At 37.2% G+C, this 15,444-nt stretch overlaps 5 protein-coding genes across 5 annotated transcripts; 2 read left to right on the top strand and 3 right to left on the bottom strand.

Moving 5' to 3' along the window:
- Window positions 1-2,898: 2,898 nt before the first annotated feature.
- On the top strand, window positions 2,899-4,744 carry WALSEDRAFT_50492 (acetolactate synthase; the record flags this gene model as incomplete). Its single annotated transcript, XM_006956957.1, has 2 exons — window positions 2,899-4,408; window positions 4,455-4,744. 2 exons carry the CDS (start codon window positions 2,899-2,901, stop codon window positions 4,742-4,744), a joined length of 1,800 nt encoding a protein of 599 aa, XP_006957019.1.
- A 68-nt stretch (window positions 4,745-4,812) lies between these two features.
- WALSEDRAFT_36258 (FACT complex subunit SPT16) lies at window positions 4,813-8,258 on the bottom strand (the record flags this gene model as incomplete). The annotated part of the gene is made up of 7 exons (XM_006956958.1): window positions 4,813-5,721; window positions 5,772-6,365; window positions 6,413-7,333; window positions 7,383-7,849; window positions 7,897-7,984; window positions 8,030-8,137; window positions 8,190-8,258. The coding sequence occupies 7 exons, from the start codon at window positions 8,256-8,258 to the stop codon at window positions 4,867-4,869; spliced, it is 3,102 nt and encodes a 1,033-aa protein (XP_006957020.1). The 3' UTR covers window positions 4,813-4,866.
- A 29-nt stretch (window positions 8,259-8,287) lies between these two features.
- WALSEDRAFT_59710 (hypothetical protein) lies at window positions 8,288-11,369 on the bottom strand. Its single transcript, XM_006956959.1, has 9 exons — window positions 11,217-11,369; window positions 11,146-11,168; window positions 10,745-11,101; window positions 10,479-10,687; window positions 9,642-10,434; window positions 9,552-9,590; window positions 9,394-9,498; window positions 8,489-9,340; window positions 8,288-8,443 (listed from the first exon to the last, which is right to left on the bottom strand). Exons 1-9 carry the CDS (start codon window positions 11,296-11,298, stop codon window positions 8,348-8,350), a joined length of 2,556 nt encoding a protein of 851 aa, XP_006957021.1. The 5' UTR covers window positions 11,299-11,369; the 3' UTR covers window positions 8,288-8,347.
- A 15-nt stretch (window positions 11,370-11,384) lies between these two features.
- Window positions 11,385-13,280, bottom strand: WALSEDRAFT_59711 (carnitine acetyltransferase). The gene is made up of 4 exons (XM_006956960.1): window positions 12,436-13,280; window positions 12,136-12,386; window positions 11,854-12,087; window positions 11,385-11,807 (listed from the first exon to the last, which is right to left on the bottom strand). Exons 1-4 carry the CDS (start codon window positions 13,274-13,276, stop codon window positions 11,421-11,423), a joined length of 1,713 nt encoding a protein of 570 aa, XP_006957022.1. The 5' UTR covers window positions 13,277-13,280; the 3' UTR covers window positions 11,385-11,420.
- A 451-nt stretch (window positions 13,281-13,731) lies between these two features.
- WALSEDRAFT_67862 (DHS-like NAD/FAD-binding domain-containing protein) lies at window positions 13,732-15,373 on the top strand (the record flags this gene model as incomplete). Its single annotated transcript, XM_006956961.1, has 4 exons — window positions 13,732-13,872; window positions 13,925-14,333; window positions 14,378-14,518; window positions 14,568-15,373. The coding sequence occupies exons 1-4, from the start codon at window positions 13,738-13,740 to the stop codon at window positions 15,371-15,373; spliced, it is 1,491 nt and encodes a 496-aa protein (XP_006957023.1). The 5' UTR covers window positions 13,732-13,737.
- Between the last annotated feature and the right edge of the window lie 71 nt (window positions 15,374-15,444).

The following is a 15,444-nucleotide window of genomic DNA, read 5'->3' on the forward strand; positions in this document are numbered from 1 at the left end:
TTTCGGCAAATTCGATTGAACGCTTTATTAGTTAAAAGCTCTTCTATATATTAAATTAAAACCAAACTAATGTCGTCTAAGTAATGTTCCTGAGAGCTAACGACAAGTTCCATATTATTGTTCACAGTGAGAGAATATAATAAATAACCTTAACATACAATGGGTTACTAGCCTAAGAGCATTTTTAACTACGTTGAGCTTAATAAATTCTCAAGTTATGATCCTTTTTTTTTTTTGCAAAAACCTTCGAATCGTATTACGATGCTTGAAAGACGATGACAACTATTAGAAGCATGCACGTAGATCTTCACGAGGTAAGCTATGTTAAATTCATGCATAAAGGCCATCGGCACAAAATTGGCAAGTTCCATGTAGCTTTCAATTGTGTCATTATCAGGTATATGTATTCTCTCCATATATTGTCGAGTAGACCCCTTTATAACTTTGCTTAAGTGCGATAATGTCATCAACTGTCTAGTAGCATTACTATAGCCCAAATGCTTATCCTGTGTTTTGAAATGAGCTGCATCTCCAACAACCCAATATTGACGTTACTGAATTACTTTTCATCGCGTTATTTACTATTTTTACTAATTCTTCAAAATTCAGAACTAAGAGGATTCTTGTTATTATTCACCATTGAAGAGATATGGCACGTTAGCCATCAGAAATTTTTTGTTGGGTACCAAAGGCGTCTATGTAATGTTGACACTCCGTAAAATATGCCTGAAAAGACCCAAGAGCGTTTAATAATTCAGACAAAGATAATTTTTGCTGGATGTAACTTGGTATTTTTTGGGTATTTGTTCTACTGGCGAACGATGTCAAATTGTTGCAAGTGCTTCTATGATTTGTCGTTGCTATGCTATTACCATCCTTTGTAACTTTTAATACCTGAATAAAGATATTGATACAATGTACCTATATAACTACTGACTCATACCACTAACTAAAGCAGTCAGTCCCAATTAAGCATGTCATCCAAAAACCCATGTCATAAGCGAACTTTGGTACATACTTACAGTTAAACTAATAATTCATGGATAATATATCATTTATCTATAATATTTCAGCAATACAGAGATGGTTGTAGTGTCGAAATATTGAATTAGCATCGATAATTGAGAATTATTTAGAGAAAATCCCTGTAAGCTATATATACTGATGATTGTACTGTAGTAAATAGCTTTCTAGGCATCGCATTAACATTGTTTAAGGATGTGTTGTTTGGAGACGAAAATAAAACAACATAATGGACAACTATAAAATGAAATGGTCAGAGCGCCCGATAATTTTAGTTTACTTGATATTATCAATATACGACAGAGCACATATAATTCCATTAGAATATTGTGCTAATTTGAGCCTGGGACGAAGCAGTGCATGAATGTACATGTATTATGAATGAATATATTGCACACTTCATTGACTTTATTGACACTAAACCATAAACGATGTCTCACTCTACAAGAGGTAGTTAGATCAATTTAATTCAAGGATCATCATAGCTTGGCATTATCATCAAATCATACAACCATATCAGTTGGACACAATTGATAATCGATCATCAGAAACCAATGTATAACTTTTGACTTGTTTTTAACCTTGAGCTTGTCGAGGATTTTGATCTTATTCATAAATGAACAATGTAAATGTCCATGCTAATCATTGTAACCATGTTTTGCTATCTAACTACCTTCTAGCCTTTCTTTGAGAGTTAATGATTTTGTTGTCACTTGAACTACCCTATGCTTTCATAGGTTATCTCTTTAGCTACTATAAATAGTATAATCATGCGCTTGAAGTCTTATAGAAACAAATTAACTGTAGATGTAAAATTAGCTATATTTTGTACTAGCAGAGTCTTTTTCAATGGGCTCATTATAGATTGCCAGGCAATAATACTATATATCGTTGCTAAAGTTTTGAATAATAATCATGTCCTAGGTTTATTGAAAACAAAAAACTTTTGCATATTACTCTATCACATTCTAGTGCGGTCGTACTAAAAAGCCAGTAATCAAGAAATCTGTGTTGAAACTAAACAATCAGTAATTCGATCTGCCATATATACATGTACTATATTATAAAATAAAAATTCACTCTGGTTATGTGATTGTAGATATTTGTTCATTTTAAGACGTATTTTATCGCTGGAATCTGGATTGATGGACTCATTTCCTCAAGTCATACAAAATCCCATTCTTTGATGTCTCATTTATATCTCTACTTTGAAGATTCGCAATTTTAGTTGTGATATTTGGAAGATGATTCGAACATAGCCATATAAATGAGAACTATGTATTGGAACAACAGTAAAACTTAAGGACAACTTGAACACTTATTTAGATACTAGAATTTCGTGATAGAATAATAAGAGCAACATGTATGGGTATAAAATAACCAATATAATCGTTTTGATTAGTAATTGACCTTTAATGATGTATTTGTGAACGTCCTAGTCATAAGCCGATTCTCCGAGAGAATCAACAGTAGGCCGAAAGAGTATAATTACTATAATTAAATTAAATCCTATTAAAATGATTTTGCATTCCTTAATCTTAAATAAAATTTTGTTCTCTGACTCAATCGGTCAAATGACTATCTTCTCGTCTTCTATCTTTTCAGATACGTAAAAAGATGCTGCCTAGAAGTGCATTTGCTAAGGCTATTGCGAGTAATACAAGACGCACTCTGCAAGTAAATAGAAGTATTGCTTCTCGTTTTATTAGCTCAAAGCCACCAGTTAAGGATGCAGCAAGCGTGTAAGTCACTCATTCTACCCTGGCTATAGCATACTAATTTAAATGTAGACGTCCACAACCTTCTCCATCGTTCCAGCAGACTCCACCACCTAAACCAGTTGCCAGGGAATCCCAATCTAACGTTAACAAGATTATGCCCTGGGATCTCGACGACTCATTCGTTGGTATGAGCGGTGGAGAAATATTCTCAGAGCTTATGCTTCGACACAAAGTCAAGCATGTATTTGGTTATCCAGGTGGTGCCATCCTTCCTGTCTTTGACGCTATCTACAATTCCCCAAATTTCGATTTTATTTTACCAAGGCACGAGCAAGGTGCTGGTCATATGGCTGAAGGTTATGCTCGTATCACCGGCAAGCCTGGTATTGTTCTTGTTACATCTGGTCCAGGTGCTACAAATACGATTACGGCTATGCAAGATGCACTTTCAGATGGTATTCCGATGATCGTTTTCACAGGTCAAGTCGCAACATCTGCTATCGGCTCTGATGCCTTCCAAGAAGCTGATGTTATCGGTATTTCAAGAAGCTGTACAAAGTGGAACGTAATGATACAAAATGTTTCAGAAATACCTAGAAGAATCAATGAAGCTTTCAAGATAGCCACATCTGGCAGACCAGGTCCAGTACTTGTTGATCTTCCAAAAGATGTCACAGCAGGTATTTGCAAAGATCCAATTCCAACTCGTTACACTCAACCTCAAGCTCTTCCACCTTTACCTAATCCGCCTGTTCTCTCTTCAGCTGATACTGGCCCTGATTTTAATGCAATTGAGCAAGCAGCTGAGCTCATAAATATCGCAAAACGTCCAGTCATCTATGCTGGTGCAGGTATTCTTAATAGCGAAGATGGTCCAGCAAAACTTCGTGAATTATCGAATAATGGAAATATTCCAGTAACGACGACTTTACAAGGTTTGGGTTCTTTTGATGAACTTGATCCGAAATCACTTCATATGCTTGGTATGCATGGATCAGCCTACGCTAACTTGGCTATGCAAGAAGCAGATCTTATCATAGCATTAGGTGCAAGGTTTGATGATCGTGTCACCGGAAAAGTTGATACTTTCGCACCAGCAGCAAGAGCTGCAGCTCTCCAAGGACGCGGTGGTATTATTCACTTTGAAGTAATGCCAAAAAATATCAACAAAGTTGTCCAAGCGAATGTAGCTGTTGCTGGCGACGTTACACAAAATCTTGGACATCTTTTAAAACATATCCGTTCAAAACCTCGTGAAGAATGGTTTGATAAGATTTCAACCTGGAAAGAAAAGTACCCATTTATATTTGAAAATTCTAACGGAAAAGAACTTTTAAAACCTCAAGAAGTTATCGAAGAACTTGACAAACAGAGTCGCGGTAAGAAGGATAATTTCATTATTTCAACTGGTGTTGGTCAGCATCAAATGTGGGCAGCTCAGCATTACAGATGGACATCTCCACGTACAATGGTGACCTCTGGTGGTCTCGGAACTATGGGATTCGGTTTACCAGCTGCTATTGGTGCTAAAGTTGCTGCACCAAACAAGACCGTTATCGATATTGATGGTGATGCATCATTCTCAATGACTGCAATGGAATTACAAACCGCTTCCCAATTTAATATTGGTGTAAAGGTCATTGTACTTGACAATGCTTTCCAAGGTAAGTACAAATTGGAACTTAAATTTTGAAATTAAAATTATGAAAGGTATGGTTCTTCAATGGCAAGATCTTTTCTATGACCAAAGATATTCTCACACCCAAATGATCAATCCTGATTTCTGTAAATTAGCCAACGCTATGGGTGTTCATGCTATAAAGTGTGAAAGTCTTGAAGAATTACCAAAAGCAATGGAAGAATTTTTAGCTTACCCAACTGACAGACCAGTTTTATTACACGCAAGAGTTGTAAAATCGGAGCATTGTTACCCAATGGTACCTACAGGTAAAGCACTTCATGAGCAAACATTGCATCCAATTTTAGTTAAAAAGGATTAAACAACTACATTTTACTTATCATCCATCCGGGTAGAAGGCTTATTTTGCAAACTTATTTTTTTTTACGATATATATCATAATATTTCATAAAATGTGATGATTTGGCATAATTTAACAAATATTTAACGTCTCTTACCCTTTGAAGATTTTGAAGCACCTTCTTCATCATCTAAACCTTTGTAATGCTTGCGGTCACTTTTTTCAGCGCGACGTTCGAGTGCGTCCCAAGATTCACCTGAAACGTCGGATGCATCAGATGCATCAGATTCAGATCCATCATTTGAATCATCAAATTCATCACTATCTTCGCTCTCATCATCTACAGCATCCTCTGACATATTGTATTGTGATTCAGGTTCAGATTCGTCACTTCCGTCCTCTTGATCGCCAGATCCACCAAGGAATGACCAACCACCTGATTCGAAGAAGTCTTTCGGATCTTCATTTACTGTCTTCATAACAGCGCTCCAATTCAAGGATGCTGGACCCTCAGATATTGGTATATCCGAAGAATCAAGCCACTCTTTTACATTATCCAATTGAGAAGCTTGAATAGAGTTGATATGCATAACTGGTTTGGAGAAATCTGAGAAAACAAATACTATATCAAATGTTTTCAAACCAAAACTGACTCTTTCTAAGTGTGCTAATTCAACTTCTGCTAATGTAATTATGGTGAAAGGTGGATCAGTTAATTGAACTAGACATTCAGTTGTTGGTTGTAATAAGACCCCAGTGCGATGTGGTACACCTTGGAAACCAAGTTCACGGTATGGTATATCAACATCAAAGTTATCCTGGGAAGCTTCGGCAATTTTTTCAGCGAACCCTTTGAATTCTTTATTCAAAGCATTACGACGTCTTCTCTCTTCTTGTTCCAGCTCAATTTCATCTTCATCACCGTACCTTATCTTGCGTTTACGGTTACCTGTCTCATCGAAGGATGCATCTGTTGCTTCACGGTAAAATTGTACATCCTATTTTAAAAACTTAGCACGGTTTCTAGGAGTTACTAATTATAACTCACTCTCGTTTTTTTCTTACCTATCATAATTGGAGCTTTGAGATGGAAGTGTATAAGAACAATCAATTCATGTTCGCATGGTTGAAAGAAAAAGTGTTTGACATTACTAAAGAGAACGTCTATCTTCTGATCTCTTGTCGGTGTTGTGTATCTTACACCATTTGTATGAATATCAAGGTCACCTGCTAGACGTTTTCCTTCAATTGGACGCGCAAATACTTCTCCTAATCTAACCGGTCTACGTCCCTTAATTTCTGTCAAGTTTTCCTGTTCAACTACGTCAGCCATTTCACGTTTCTCAGCAGCACGTTTAGTTGAGAGTTTCTTTAGTTCAGTAATATCTTTGTATAAATCTGAGAATCTTAGTTTGTCAGTTGATCTAAATGTAGCTGAACGAATAAACATTGAGTCAGGATCCTCAAATGGTACGTCCTCCTTCTTTCCAACTGATTGACCTGGAGTAATGAAGTTTATTCTTAAACTAGTGTAATCACCTTCTTCTGTCTTACTGATATTCTTTATAGTAGAAACGTGCACAGGAACAATGAAACCATTGATTGGTAGAATAACAGTCTGTGCTTTGGTATCCACAAGTATCTGTATGAATTATTAGAAGTGAGATTTTATGATATTAATGAACATACTCTCAAATCTCTATTAATAGGAACTTGTTGTTCGCGCTTATAAGAATCGAAACGCTTGAATACTTCTGGTTTAGAACCATTTGATGAATCTTTTCCTTCAGCAAAACGTTTAAGACCTTCTTCGTTTTTGGCTTCATGGAGTATTTTTTGGTGCTCTTTGATTTTATGAGCAGTTGATTGATCAGGTTCGCGACCTGCATTACGCGTCTTACCACGTAGCATTCTATTACCAATAACAGCGCTTTCGAGATCATTTGAATGGCTCTTCTTTTTTGGAGAAGATTGTTTCTTAGGTTTGACTTCTGCAATATCACTATCCTCTTCGTCTTCGTTTTCCATGAACAACATAACATCCCTACTTGACTTATTACCTTCAGTAAGACAAACAGCAGCTTCATCTGCGATTAATATTGTATCAATCAATGATAAAACGTAATTCTTTCCTGATTTCTTTGGATCTTTTATATCACTAAAACCAATTGCTAAGTTAAAAACCATCCCTTTGAGAATTTTACGATTGGATTTTGGACTGATCATGTAAGTAGAATCACGGAAGTAGATACCTGTAGCAAAACCTAGATTTTTACTCAGTTTTTCTTCAAGTTCTGGTTTAGTCTTGCGAACGAAATTCAAAGCAGTTTCATAAACTTCTGATAGAAGTGTTCCAGGTGTCATTTTTTCAATAACACGCTTTTGTAATTCGAGTAAGAAAGCGTAATTTTCTTCTTGAGTTTTGTGGGGATCGATAAAGAATGTTCTACCAATATTTGAACAATAAGATTTATATCTCATACCAAGAGAAGTTGTAATTACACCCGCTTTTAGATTGTTTTCGTCTGACATAACGGATGGTTTAAGACTGTATTCACCACCTGATTGAATAATGGGGGTATAAACTGGTTCACTTGAAGCGTATTCAAGCTATAGGATAGTTAGATAAGTGCTTTTTAGATAAAAGTATCGCATTTACCTCATTGAAAGTCTTCATTTTCTTCCAAAATGACAAGTCTTTTGCGTCAGTCTCATCTTCATTCTTCGCAGCTTTACGCTCGATCTGTTCAGCCACGGTATAATGATTTATCTTCTTCTCAGAATCTATATAGCTCATAATTTTATCCATACCCCACTTCAATAAGTGAGAAGAAAGTTGTGAAGCGTATTTATGGTTCTTTTGCTCGTATGTATCTTTTGGTGCTGTGACGGTAGCGATTGCAGAAGTGATATCGACTTCTTCACCTAATTTACCTTGACTGGCTTTATTCCAATCATCGATTGATTTACCTTGAGCGTTATCCTTTGAGAAGACACCAATACGCTTACCGGCCAAACGATTAACTACAGCTTCCAAAGCTTGTTGATTAGCTTCTTGATCTTTAGTTTTTGTAACTAATTCAACGTTAATATCATTAGCACTTTCGAGTTGTTTAAGTATTTTAACTAGAAGGAGGATGTTACTAGAGTTATAAAATAAACTAAAGACTTACTTTTGGTATTTGATGCTATGAATATGACGGTATTGTCAGGTAAAAAGATTGTAATCGTCGTAGGGAACTCGTAACCAAGTAACCAGTTCTATTGAAAGTCAACTAATATATAATCAAGCTAAATTCAACACACTTGAAGGGAAGTTGACTTCTTGAAAGTGGAATCTTCATCTAAATCGCCAACTGGTACTAAAATCGCGTCTGCATCGCGAAACCCAGAGTAATCTTCATTTTCAGTATCCTTTTGAATATAGTTAAGACATAAAACCTAATAAATTTAAAATATATCTCACTTTCCAAGCAGATGCTATCTTTTTAAAGCGCTTTTCGAATAATTTTATGTCCAATTCATAGCCCGACATCGTGGACGCTATTCAAGTTAGTTTTAGACGCGTTTTCTTTAAATTGAATTGAATTAAAATACAAGTTATATTTAGTTTTACATTTATTATCAAAATCCCATTGAATTTATAATGTTACTCCAATCAGCGTCATTATGTCTTCCATCACCTTGATTCCTTTCATTCGTTTCTGTCCAATTATTATTCTATATAGTCGTCAGCTTAATTATATTTAAAGTTATTTAACTTACCACTGCATTCATTCCTGTAAAAAATGGATCAATAGGAACATTATTCAGTGATGTATTCAAGTTATCGTTAGTTGAATTAAGATCAGGAATAGGTTTATTATTATTGGAGAAATCCCATAAACTATTAAACATTTCAGTTGAGTTTGTACCACTGGATGTTTGTAATAACGCTTCATAAACTGGATCATTTGCGTTTGGTGCTTGGAATGTGAAGTTTCCATTAAATGAAGGTGAATTAATAAACGCATCATTATCATTTCGCGATGTATTTTCGAATCTGCTTCTTCTCCTTGATTTACTACGTGAATTCTCATCTTCAGGACTAATAGCGGCATACTCATTGAATGACTTAGCAGGTACTCCTTTATCACTTGAAGGGCTATATATTCCAGGTTGATTATATTGCGCATTTCCACCTGCTAGATTATATTGAGTGCTATAAGACCTTGCACGTGAAGGTATCGTAACGTGAGGTTTGTGACCTTTTTTAACCACTCTAGAACCTAAGCCAAGTAAAACTAGATGGTCTTCTTCATTTTCTTGCTCTTCTTTATTACCAATCATTACACGTGATTCTAAATGTGCTTTGCGACGATCAAGTGCCTTCTCTCTAAGTTGTGTAAGCCTTGGCACAAAAGCATTAGCGCGCTTTCCTGCAGTTGGTAAAGCGCATAATTCAATAATTTCATTGAGATCTTTCCAAGCTTCAGCTGCCATTGAAGAACCTGGAGAAAGCATACATGATGCAGCAGCACAAACACCACAAGAGAATAAATGGTGAAAGAAATACCAATAACGTGTTGAAAGTTCTGGAAGTAGTGTATGAATACTTCTGACGAGTGCGACAATAACCTAAGTTATACATAAGTTTTAAGGGTTCTATTGAAGTAAATGATGATACTCACTCTACAGCATTCCATGACGGCAATGTATGATTGAGCAAATGATGACCTGAGAGGATCTTCTGGGTGTGTTTTTAAGGCGTGCGCGAAATAACGCCTATTTAGGTACTACATATGGTTATTAAACATTAATGTAATAACGATTCGAATGATGAACTCACCAACAAGCATTCATTTACATTTAATGCTAGTGTATGTTGCTTTTTAGGCGTTAATTTAAATATTATATGTGTTGATAAAAATAGACGAACCTGTAAAGCCAATTTATCACTAATATTATTAGAATCCTCTTCTTCGATTGGATAATTTGAAGAATTTCTTACCAACGAAGCGGCCTTACATCTCAAATGTGAAGGTATGTTTTTGTCAAATTCTCTAATTCCTCTATCTACATGTATGACAGTTTCGTATGGGGGAGGATTGACGCCATATATGTCATCACTAATCCTACAGAGATGCTTAACAAGTTTGAATTTAAGAGTATGGAAACCATATCCTTCATCTTTACCACCTGTATGAAAATTTCGGGCTTCCTCATCTATTGGGAAGTCACAATCAATATGTCTGGCATGTGTCGAGTAAGGCCTCCCGAAACAGATTGATTGAAAAACATCTATAGTGTGACACTCCCAGAAAGTTCTACGACGCTCATTGAGTTGTCTTGCATCGAAACCCCATCTGCCACCATCTCGATGAAGACCCATAGCTTGTATGATACGCATTTGAACGCCAAGAAGAGGCCAATAAGAGTCAGCACCACTGATGCGATTCCTATTGAGAAGATAACTCCCCATTAGATGCAACGTTTGAGCGGTTGCAAGCGAACATTTCGTCATAAAGTCTGAAGCGTTGAGAAGTGTTTTGGCTGAGCAATAATACTTATGACAATCAGGATGTCCGAATGGCGCATAAACGTCACAATGTAAGCCGATAGCCAAAATCATATAAAGTCGTGCTAATTGGTGTGCGAATTTTACATCTATAAGACCTTGATAGATGATTTCAAAGTCCTCATCAAAAATTTCACGGGGAACAACATAATATCTGAATGAAAGTCAGCTGGAGTGAAATTATCGAAAACCACTTACAAACAGGAGTCGTAGTCCCAATATTTATTAGAGAGATGTCTTGCGGTTTCTATAGGTGGTAATTGTCTCCAGATTTCTTCCACAACTGATTGATTTGTAGCACCGGGAAAGGGGAAGTCCGATGGTGGTGTGTTTGGGCTATCTTGGAAATTTGGAGAGCTTTCATTTCTCCTTTCAGATTCAAGATCTTCGTCGGATATGGCATCTTCCTAATAGAAAGTAAGTAAAATGGAAGTCAATGAAGGTAAATAAGCAAGTAAACTGACATTCTGCAACCACTCTGAACCAGCACTTGGGCCAACATACCTAGCTTGTCCAGATATTCCTAAAGTGAGCGAACCGAAACTTTCGGCAAAGTCCTCCTCCTGAAATGATTGTTCCTGAAGTGGTGGTGGTGAATTAAAGGCATAAGCAGCTGAGCTAATAATAGGTTCAGTCGGTGGTGGCACTATTTCCCCCACGTTCTTTAAAGCGTTCTCAAGCTGTTCAATTCTACTGAGAAGGGATGCGGTATTAGAAACCAATGCGTTTCTTGACATTGTACCACCTTTGAGTGTACCTTCTGGGCAAATAGCAGCACACCCACGCTTTTTGCAGGATGAGCATGGCCATACTCTATCACACTAAGAACAATTAGTATACCGAAGTTGAAACTAAGGAGTCAAACCTTAAGCTTGAGTCTCCTGCATTCTAGGCTCATATTAGTGCGTGTAACTATGAAACTAACAGTCTACGCACCTCCACAGCTCAATAGTTGCCGTGATCTCTTTTTCTGATTTACTTTATCCTTATCATTTATACTTTGATACATATTATCCATAGTTTTATTTTTATACTTATATTTTATTTTATTCTTACTACTATCTAACCGACTTAATGACGATTGTAGTCACAGAAACTGGAGACCCGCATAACAAATCAAATTAATTATTTTACAAAATTTTACGCCTTCTCCATTAACTCTCTCAATTCATTTGCTGACTCTGTAAGGCAATGTCCGAGGTCCTTCCCTTCTCCGTTAGTGCAAGTGATCGTCCATCTAATCGACTTGTCTTGGATGGAATAGGCTAACCCGAAACCGTCAGCTGCGACTTCACTATATCCCCATCCATCAAAGAATGGTGAGCTCAGCTGTGAAGTGCTCAGTTCCCATTTGTTCGATCTTGCTAAAGCGGCATCCTTCAGAGCTGGGTGTAACTCTTCTCCTTCTTTCAAGCAGTTCTTGAGACCGTAGATGTGTCTGTCAACAGCCACCCCATTGGCTGCCCAACCTGCGTAGGTCAGATGACGTTTGGCTGCTGCATGAAGTGCATTAATACGAGCATCATCCTATTCAACTTATTAGACGCCATCGATATTTCATCATTCCACTCACACTAGCATTAAAATCCCTCATGAGCCTTACAAATTCAGTGCTCTCGTTCGATGTTGGTCGGATAACTTCGGTACGTCCATACAGGAACTTGCGAGTTTGGCAACTTTCATACACACCTGGAGCACGACCACGAAGTTTCCAAAATGCAAGTTGCTTAACCATTTGAACCCATGCATCTGGAGAGATCTTCTTGGATTTTATGAGATTAGATCCATAACCATCGTATTGAATTACCTGTGTATATTTAATTATTTATCAACCGTTATCCAACATATATCTTACATCCATAGTGTGTGCACCCATGATAGCATCATGATGTTTCTCTGCGTTTGCGATATATTCACGTGCTTTGTTATCAAGCTCAAATTTCAACTCCTCAACTTCTAATTGCTTTACCGGAGTACTTTCACCGAGTGATATTTTCTTACTGGCCAAAGCACCCATGATGAATTCATTAAGGCGGAGCGTGATCATACCGTCCATCGCAGAATGTTCGGCATTGAAGGCTGATTTTCCATTCTTGTAAACAATAACTACAGGTAATTTAGATTTTGTAGAAAGAATGACTATGAGTATACTAACTTTGATGCTTGTCGAACCATCTATTGCGACCGTCGCCTACCCAAGCACCCCAACTAGCTTGATCGCGACTAATAGGAGCGCTCTCGTCGAGTGCTACGATAATAGAAGCTGAATCAATAGCTTTTAAAGACTCAGAATTGGTTTTTGAGATTGATTGTATGTGATGACGTGCATCCGACCAAATATCTCTATTTTCCGTCGTAAGTGATCCGATAGCATCACCTTTTTTATCACTTGAAATGTCAATAATATGCTGTAATTGGGATTCCAGGTTGTTTGGGTTGCTAGCGTCTAATTTGAAGAACCTGTTGTTTGAAATGACGATAACGTGCTTATTTGATTGATCAAATTTAACAACTTTGTCCGAATCCCTAAGAGGAACGCGTGTGCTATTGAACAAGTACTGGTAAGTGTGTGTACAAAGGGGAGTACCCTTGATATTCTCAGGTTCAAGTTCCTCAGTATCGACTAACTGTTTAAACGCGAGTGTAGCTTTAATTAAACTGGCAGCGACGCGTGGTTGGTTATTGCCAATAAGCTGACGATGGTAGAAGTAGTAATTCGAGTAAGGTGTGACAGGATCACGTGGCTCTAGGTATCCCTGTGAATTCCACCAGTCGATAAGCCAGCTTTCCTTCTCACTTGCACGCTTGAGCAGTCTTTGTTGCAAAAGCTTTCCTTGACCATCCTTGAAGCTATCGAGAAGTTGTTTTGAGTTCTTGAACTCGTCGGTGCTTAAAAACGGTTTAGCTGATTCCAAGTACTTTTCTAAAGTTTCTTCAAGTGCGGGTACTGGAAGGCGTGGCAGCTTAGATTGCTGAGCGTATAAATTCTTTGACATTCTTGCTAAGGTTGAGCGCATTAAAGAAAGAAGTGTGTAGCCTGACCGAGGAGTGAATAATGAAAACCGATATTACCCGGTTTGATCATGAGGTTCTATGACAGCTAAATCAGGACGACCGTAGTTATAATCATATCACAATATACTTGGTTTCTTGCACAATACCAGCACTCTATAGACGGATATTTACAGGGTTATATCTAAGACAGGTGACATCATTTAAATTTCTTTTTAATTTAATACTTTATCATCAGTAGAATAGTATAATATACATATACACATATATATGCCATAGACCGACGACTTATCAGAATCGGCGAACAGAGTAAACAGCAAACTACTTTAAAACTAATTGACAATAGATTATTAATCTAATTAACTAAATTTGTTAAATTTAAATTCATTAACGCGTCTTGAACGCGTTATTTCTTTAACTTCTACATCCATCACCAATCGTCATCATGCAGACCATATCGCTCAATCAGCCGACAATTGAGCATAAAAAAGCTTTAGAAGCTTTAAATTCTAAGATCATTAAATCTAAACGTATAATTATCGTCTCAGGCGCAGGAATCAGTTGTAGTTCAGGTATACCGGTAAGTTTAGTTTGATATACAAAGTGGAACTATACTAATAATATAATTCAAGGATTTTAGATCCCCAGAAGGTCTTTATGCTTTAGTTAAAGATAAATTCGATGGTAAAATCGGTAAAGGTCAGGATTTATTCGATGCTCAGTTATTCAGAAACCCGTCAACTACTGCACTCTTCTACTCTTTCATTGCACAACTAAAGCTGGCTTCTGACAATGCGGCTCCTTCACCGACGCATAAGTTCTTGAAAACCTTGGAGATCAAGGGCAGACTTCTCCATTCTTACACTCAAAACATAGACGGTTTAGAGCAGCGTGTTGGTTTAAAAAACTTAGTCAACCTTCACGGTTCACTTAATGAAGTCCGTTGTGCTAGTTGCTCATTCGTCGGTGAAATGTCAAATGATTACCTAAATGTGTTCGCTAATGGACAGTCACCTAAATGCCCTCAATGCGCTTCCAGGGGTGCGTCTTTTATTAAACTTAACACTCGTGCTAACATTTATCAGCTAATGAGAGAAATACCCGTGGTAAAAGACCACTTGCAGTCGGATGCCTACGACCTGGAATCGTTTTGTACAATGAAAATCATTGGTCAGGAGACTCAATAGCTAAAGCTCAAACTGCAGACAGCAAAAAGAAACCAGACTGTGAGGTTGACGTTCTTTAATTTGGTTAATCTAACACAATGCCATTCAGTATTAATTGTGATGGGTACTTCTCTTAAAGTACATGGTTTAAAGCAATTAGTTAAAGGTTTTGCTAGAACTATTCATCAAAATAATTTGGACATCAATGAGAAGTCTCGCAAAATGCCAGGAAATGTTGTGTTTGTCAATGCAACACCAGCCGCGGGTAAAGAATGGTCATCAGATCTGGATTATTTTGTTCATGGTACCTCTGATGACTTTGTTAATAGATTAGTTAATCAATGGAAAGCCACCAGACCCCAGGACTGGCAAGTTCAAACCAAAATTACACAGACACATAATGTTGCTAAGAGTATTAAACCTGCAACCGCTAAGAAGACTTTACCGCCATCTGGTGACTCAAATGAAGACAGTAAAAATTCCGATGGTCCTAGCGAGCCTGTTATTGATGAGAATCAGATAAGTACGGGGTTTGATTCGCAGCAACAACGTTCCTGCCATCAACCAGAACAACACAAAGAAAGCCCAATGAAATCTTTACAAGAAATTAATAGCTTAGACACTTTACAAGTTTCTCCGAAATCAAGGAAAAGGAATACAGTAACTTCATCAACAATTAAGCGTTCAGTCTCTTCGACTCAGAAGAGTTCAATGGATGTAAGCATTCTCAAAAAGAATAAAAGTGAAGACTTTGCGATAAACTTTGATCTTAAAATTGGCGACGGCTCTGAAACAGAACCTGAAGAAGATACTGTGGAGACACAACCAACTAATCTATCTCCGGTTGTCTTTGAGCCTGCCAGAAGAAGTATAAGAATCAGAAATCACTTCACCACCGTTACTGCTACCGCTTAATACTTAATCGTTTATGTATTATAATGTACTTTCTAATTGATGTATTATAGTTTACGTTGTCAGGTATCGCT

This window comes from Wallemia mellicola (genome assembly GCF_000263375.1).
Source record: "Wallemia mellicola CBS 633.66 unplaced genomic scaffold WALSEscaffold_4, whole genome shotgun sequence".
In the NCBI taxonomy this organism is placed as follows: domain Eukaryota; kingdom Fungi; phylum Basidiomycota; class Wallemiomycetes; order Wallemiales; family Wallemiaceae; genus Wallemia; species Wallemia mellicola.

Excerpts from the sequence above, each read along its gene's own strand:
- WALSEDRAFT_59711 (XM_006956960.1), bottom strand. The coding sequence starts at position 13,276 with ATGTCAAAGAATTTATACGCTCAGCAATCTAAGCTGCCACGCCTTCCA. Across the intron at positions 12,088-12,135 it reads TGGGTGCACACACTATGGAT|GTAATTCAATACGATGGTTA; the intron begins GTAAGATATATG and ends AAATATACACAG. Across the intron at positions 11,808-11,853 it reads TGAGGGATTTTAATGCTAGT|GATGATGCTCGTATTAATGC; the intron begins GTGAGTGGAATG and ends TAAGTTGAATAG.
- WALSEDRAFT_59710 (XM_006956959.1), bottom strand. The coding sequence starts at position 11,298 with ATGGATAATATGTATCAAAGTATAAATGATAAGGATAAAGTAAATCAG. Across the intron at positions 10,435-10,478 it reads TGGGACTACGACTCCTGTTT|ATATTATGTTGTTCCCCGTG; the intron begins GTAAGTGGTTTT and ends ACTTTCATTCAG. Across the intron at positions 9,591-9,641 it reads GTGATAAATTGGCTTTACAG|CAACATACACTAGCATTAAA; the intron begins GTTCGTCTATTT and ends ACGCCTAAAAAG.